This window comes from Gracilinanus agilis, chromosome 5 (genome assembly GCF_016433145.1).
Source record: "Gracilinanus agilis isolate LMUSP501 chromosome 5, AgileGrace, whole genome shotgun sequence".
Taxonomy (NCBI): Eukaryota; Metazoa; Chordata; class Mammalia; order Didelphimorphia; family Didelphidae; genus Gracilinanus; species Gracilinanus agilis.
This window is the reverse complement of record NC_058134.1, coordinates 222,438,588-222,444,953: the sequence shown is the minus strand read 5'-3', so window position 1 is coordinate 222,444,953 and position 6,366 is coordinate 222,438,588. Positions and strand designations below refer to the sequence as shown.

At 45.6% G+C, this 6,366-nt stretch overlaps 1 protein-coding gene across 1 annotated transcript in view; it reads right to left on the bottom strand.

Annotated features, from left to right (window-relative positions):
• Positions 1 to 1,247: 1,247 nt before the first annotated feature.
• Positions 1,248 to 6,366, bottom strand: part of SYN3 (synapsin III) — a 420,985-nt gene continuing 415,866 nt past the window's right edge. Inside the window, exons 8-10 of the mRNA XM_044679132.1 lie at positions 5,443 to 5,517; positions 1,591 to 1,693; positions 1,248 to 1,289 (exon numbers count right to left, since the gene is read on the bottom strand). Of these exons, the coding sequence (XP_044535067.1) occupies positions 1,248 to 1,289; positions 1,591 to 1,693; positions 5,443 to 5,517 (220 nt within the window). The remainder of the gene's footprint in view (positions 1,290 to 1,590; positions 1,694 to 5,442; positions 5,518 to 6,366) is intronic.

Below are 6,366 nucleotides of genomic sequence, written 5' to 3'. Positions count from 1 at the left end.
ACCTAGATCTGATCTTTAATTCGATGTTAGCATGGGCTTCTCTTGCACTAATTAAACCATCACTTGCAATAAAAGATTTGTTGTTGTTCAGTAGCTTCTGACTCTCTGTGGTCCTTGTTGAAGTTTTCTTGGCAAAGATGCTGGAGCGGTTTGTTGTGCCCTTCTCCAGTTCACTGAACAGATGAGGAAACTGAGGCCAACAGGGTAAAGTGACTTGTCCCGGGGCACCCAGCTAGGAAGTGTCTGAGGCGGATTTGAACCCAGGAAGAGGAGTCTCCCTGACTCCAGGCCCAGCGCTCTAGCTGTGCCCCCCGGGCTGCCCAATTCCTAGAATCACAAAAGCTCAGATTTGGAAGGGTCACTTCGTCTAGCTGGTACCTGAAAAAGGAAGCCTTTCTCTTCCCCTGCACCGTATCTGACACGGATTGGCCAGCTTTTGCTTAAAGATTTCTGGTGACGGGAGAAGAACTTCCCCAGCTGGGAAGACGCTGAGCACCTGGACCCCTCGGGGGCTATGTGTCCCCACCTGCCCAAACTCGGGGCTCTGCACACAGAAAACTTAAGCACTGAGCCACTGGGGGCTCACAGGGACCTTTGAGATCATTTCTTTCAGGGATTTTTCACCCGAGGAGTCTATGAATTTTAACAAAACCAAAAAAAAAAAAAAGATTTAAAAAACAAATAAACCCTTACCTTCTGTCTTAGAATCATTCTTAGGTATTGGTTCTAAAGCAGAAAAACAGTAAGGGCTAGGCAATGGGGGTTAAATGACTCTTCTTTTCTTTTTTTTCTTTAGACCCTTACCTTCTACTTTAGAATCAATACTGTGTATTAGTTCCAAGGCAGAAGAGTGTAAGGGCTAGATGATGGGGGTGAAGTGACTTGCCCAGGGTCACTGAGCTAGGAAGTGTCTGAGGCCACATTTGAACCCAGGACCTCCCATCTCTAGGTTTGGCTCTCAATCCACTGAACCACTCAGATGCCCCTAATTAAAAAAAAAAATAACATTTCTTTCTTCCTTAAAAAAAAAAAAAAAACAACCCTTATTGCTTTTCTGCCTTAGAACCAGGCAATGGAGGTTAAGTGACTTGCCCAGAGTCACCCAGTTAGGAAATATCTGAGGCCAGCTTTGAACCCAGATCTTCTCTAATCTGGGCCTGGCATGCTGTCCACCGTGTTACTCAGCTACCCCTAATAATCATGTTTCAATATAATTCATTCTTTATAATCCCAGTAATTCCATGGTCTTATGCATTTAGAACCATAATTCTGAGACGGGGACCACCAGACTGTAAAAAAAAAAGACCGTGACCCCAAAAAGGTTTAAGAATCTCTGGTCTAGTCCACTGACGTCCAGAGAAATGACTTGGCCAAGACCATAGACCTTGTAAGTGACAGAGACAGTATTTGAAGCCAGCTCTTCTGACTCCAAATCTTGGACTTTTCTGATTAAATCATGGTGCCTCTTGTTCAATAAATGCTCGATGAAGGAATGAATCAGAAGGTAAACCGAGGCAAGTGCCCATCATTTTGTCTAGCTGAGTGTACCCAGTAAACTCTCTTGTCTCTATGGGTTAAGAATGCTCTCACCTCAATGATGTAATCTCTCCCATCTTTGCTGTGGACGGCTTTGACGGCACAGATGTCCAGGCCCCCAAACATCTCCGAACAGGAATCCACCCACAGCTTATACCTACAGAGAGCACAGAGACATTCAGGGAAGGATTTTTATTCCTTGTTTTTTTTTTCCCCAAGAACCCCAGGAAGGGAGGAGAGCATTCCCACTGGGCTCCTGGACATAGGATTGACCCCCAGAGGCTATTTTCCCCTGGGAACGCTGCTGCTTCCCCATTCTTAGAATCCAGAGGGTTCCTGGAGAGAGCCACCATCTGTCCTTCCCTTGGGACCAGAGCAGGCATCCCCTGGACAATGGGCCCATTCTTCCTGCCCTGCTCTTTGGGGCTAAGAGGAGGGAAGGAGCAGGGGATGTGGCCTCTAACACTTTGTTCCTTCTTCAACCACTTGATTCCAGAGTCAAGTTTGCTCTGTGGGGAAAAGATCTTGAAGCTGGACTTTCACCCCTCAAACAAGGGGATATTTGTAGCAAGGGAAATCTCTCTGGCTGGGACTTGGCCTTGGCTCCAGGCTGGAGGGTTGGGGAGTCACAGAGCACTTTGTATGGATAGAGCCCCCCTGCCTGCCCCAAGGTCCCATGGAGGAGGGGGGTTACTCTGAGCCCTCCGTATCAGAGTCCCCTTCTGCTCTTCCGCCTTGGAACCAATATGTGGTATTGATTTTAAGACTGGAAGTAAGGGTTAAAAAAAAGTATATAATTTGCCAAAGGTCACTCAACTTCAGTGCAACCTAAGTCTGATTCAAGGTCCAGCACTTTAAACACTGCACCACCACAATCGTTTTTCTCCATGCTTACTAACTGTGTGACTTTGGGCAAGCCATTTCCTCTCCTGAGCCCTCAGGATCTTTAATGGTAAAATGGCAAGTCTGGGCCAGCTTCTCTCCCAGGTCCCCCTAGCTCTCAAGTCCAAGAACCTAAGAGGGCCCCTTTCCCTCCCAGAGACACTGAGAAGGGCCAGGGGCCCCTGGAAGAGCTTCTGAGTGAGCTGCACCCAGAGAATTTGCTTGGCTGGATATTGCACGGTGGTCTTCCCCTCTGACGAAGGTGTATACGGTAGTTGGGTGTATGCAGGATAGGCATGGACAGTGGGATGCTCAGGGCTGTGTGGATAAGAAATCAGCCCAGCTCAGGCTCCTTTCTCCTTCTGGGGGCGGCTGCTCAGTCCTCAGTCTCCCAAGAGAAGGCATAGCTCATGATGAGGAGGCCCGGACTAAGAAATGCAGGACGGGAGCAGGACGGGACACCAGCGTTTCTTTTTTAGGCTCATGGGCTTCCCAAGTTGTTCAATATTTAAAAAACCAACCAATCCACAAACCCTGGCCCCTGCAGAGGGGAAAGCTCAGCCCTCGAGGGAAGGAAGTGATCTGAGGATCAAACCTGAGAACCCAAAAGGACCTTCAAGGCCACTGAATTCAAACCCGGAGCTCGCTCTTCTACGCCTGTGTCCATGAGGTTACGAAGGACACAAGCTCCCTTCAGGAAGGAGGGCAGCTATTTCCTCTGTGCGGCTCCTTCTCTCCTTGAGTCGGTCTATGTACTGACCCAGCCCGGTGGGGCCTGGTAAGGCCTCTTTCCTTTTCCCACCCCCACAGGGAAGCTCAGGGGAAACTCATCCTGGAAGAAGGGAGGCAGGAGAGTCCCTGGAGGGAGGAGGAGTGAAGAGGGGATGCTCAGCTCGTGGGCCACATAACCCCTGTAGAATTAAATAAATTCCAGTTCTCTGAGTAAGCCCTTTCCCACGCCGGATCTCTGCAAAGGAGGATGCCATGAGGAAGGCACCTCTTATCCTGGGGGATTAGGCAGCAAGTCTAGACTCCGCCCAGGACATCTCCACCCAGGCAGGTTGTCCGGCAGCTGGTGGGGTCAGATTTGATCTTCTACCGCTAAAACAAATGACGACTGGACCAAGAAGGCTGGTGGTGGGAGGGGGTCATCCCTGAGAGGGTAGAGTGAAGCGTTATTGTTGCTCTTGAGTTGTTTTCAGTCATGGCTGGCTCTTTGGGACCACAATCAATTTTCTTGATAATGATATTAGAGTGGTTTGCCATGTTCTTATCTGGCTTATTTTATGGATGTGGAACTGAGGCAAAAAGGGTCAAGTGATTTATCCTGGGTCATACAATAAGTGAATATCTCAGAAAAGTAGGAACTTTGAAAGATCTGTATTCCTCTTATTCAAGTCTCCCAGAAAATCATTCCTTAAGAGAGGCAGGCAGTGTGGTGTAGAAAAAAGAGCCTTGGATTTTATCATAGGATCTGGGTTCAAGTCATGGGATTGTAGAGTTAGAAGTTGAAGGGAATGAACGTGGAGAGTTTTTCAATCGTCTGAGAAACTGAGGTTCTAAAATCTATGCTCTTATAATTCTAGGAATTCATAGCTCTAAGCCTCAGTTTCCTCATCTGTAAAAAGAGTCTAATGGCTCTTTTCATCACCTTCAATTTCAATTTCTGTGCTTCTATGAGTCTAAGCTCGTTTATTTAGCTGGTACTCTGTGCAGAAGAGGCCAAGTTCCAGGGGTCAGTTTCTAGGTGAGCCAATCCACGGTCACTGACTGCATCCCTCATGGCAGTGGGGAATCTTATGACATGAGGCATTGGTTGGTTGACACCATTAGGAGAGTGTGGATGAGTCCGTGTCAAGCCTCACGATAGATCAATGCCCTCCTCCTCAGAGAGAAAACACAAGGTCAAAGGCAAAGAGAAGGGACCTGTGTAGTTTAGGAGACTCGACTTTTGTTTTCCTTCTGTTAATGCCGTGGCTTTTATTTGTGAGAAAAAAAATTCTGTTAAGATTCTAATGTGAATTTCAAAATTAATATCCAGTATTCTAAGTATTATATTTAATAAAATTTACTAATATTAAATATAATTACTAACATAAATACATGTATTTTATTTATAAAATAAATATATTTATTTACAAACATAAAAAACTAATAACATAAATAAAAATAACTACTAACATAAAAAAGCTAGAGCAAAAAGCCACCTTCCTCAGCCCCACATGTGGGAAAAGAGAGACAGAGGAAAGAGTTACAGAACCTAAAAACAATAACATAAAGACACACATAAACAAAAAGGGGAAAGAAATTTTGGGATGAGGAAAGAATTCTGGAAGATGAAGTCCAAGATAAAAAATTCTCTAACTATACACAAATGAGTGAGAGGCAGAATGATGTAATAGTTGGAGGGCCAGTCCTAGAATCTATAGGAGCAATGTTTCCACATCCTTCCTCTAATGCATAGACTTAGTGACCCTGAATAAGTCACTTAACATCATAGGTAACTCTCTAAGACTAAATTGAAAAGCAGATTTTGCTTTGCATCGATAGAGAGAATTTCCCACTAGGTGTTCCTTATACTAACTAAATCACAGATCTGGTACAAGAAAAAAAAATTCATATGAAAGGCATTTTGGGGAAGGGTGGATGTAGTAGGCTCACTCCATCTTAGGCAGGAGCCCTCTCACTCTTCCCCTTCCCTTGACTCGGAGGACCTCATTCAGCCACTACCGAGGAGTCCCATGGGAGGGTACCCTGGTCTCCTCCCAGTAGGGTTCCCTGGAGGGACTCTCCCTTCCCAAATGGAAGGGATCTTTGAGGTTACTGAATCCCTAGTAATGAAGTTACACCATCCTCATTGCAATGTCACAAAATGAATTACAATTTTACAAATGAAGAAACTGAGGTGGTGTGGAATGGCTAAGTGCTTTGGTCAGTCACATAGCTTTGGTCAGACACACAGTGTCTGAACTGGGATTTCCACCAAGGTCTGATCCCAATCACTAAAACATCTTCCTTACTTACTTCTCAGTCATGGCCACCTGTTCCAACATGGCAGAGCCTGTATTGGCTTTCCAGTTTCCTGAGATAGACGTCCTCCTGTATTGGGACAAGAAAACACATTCAGAGATGAGAAATCAGCAGCCCGTGATGCTCTATCCCTGAGGAGGAGAAATAGGGAAGGGTGAAGTCCCTAGGATGGGGCTCTTACCCGGGGGTCAGTGGGTAAATTTCAGGGAATCTGGAAACGTGGGTGAGAAAAAAAATCACACCACTTTTTTTTTCAAATATTTATTAATATTCATTTTTAACATGGTTACATGATTCCTGCTCCTCCTTTCCCCTTCGCCCCCCGCACTCCCCCCACCCATGGCCGATGCGCATTTCCACTGGTTTTATCATGTGTCCTTGATCAAGACCAATTTCCAAATTGTTGGTAGTTGCATTGGTGTGGTAGTTTCGAGTCCACACCCTAAATCATGTCCACCCCGACCCATGCGTTCAAGCAGTTGTTTTTCTTATATGTTTCCTCTCCTGTAGTCCTTCCTCTGGATGTGGGTAGCATCTTTACCATAAATCCCTCAGAATTGTCCTGGGTCATTGTATTGCTGCTGGTACAGAGGTCCATTACATTCAATTTTGCCACAGTATATCAGTCTCTGTGTACAATGTTCTTCTGGCTCTGCTCCTTTCGCTCTGCATCAGTTCCTGGAGGTCTCTCCAGTTCGCCTGGAACTCCTCCAGTTTATTATTCCTTTTAGCACAATAGTATTCCATCACCCGCATATACCACAGTTTGTTCAGCCATTCCCCAATTGAAGGACATACCCTCCTTTTCCAATTTGTTGCCACCACAAAAAGCGCAGCTATAAATATTTTCGTACAAGTCTGTTTATCTATAATCTCTTTGGGGTACAAACCCAGCAATGGTATGGCTGGATCAAAGGG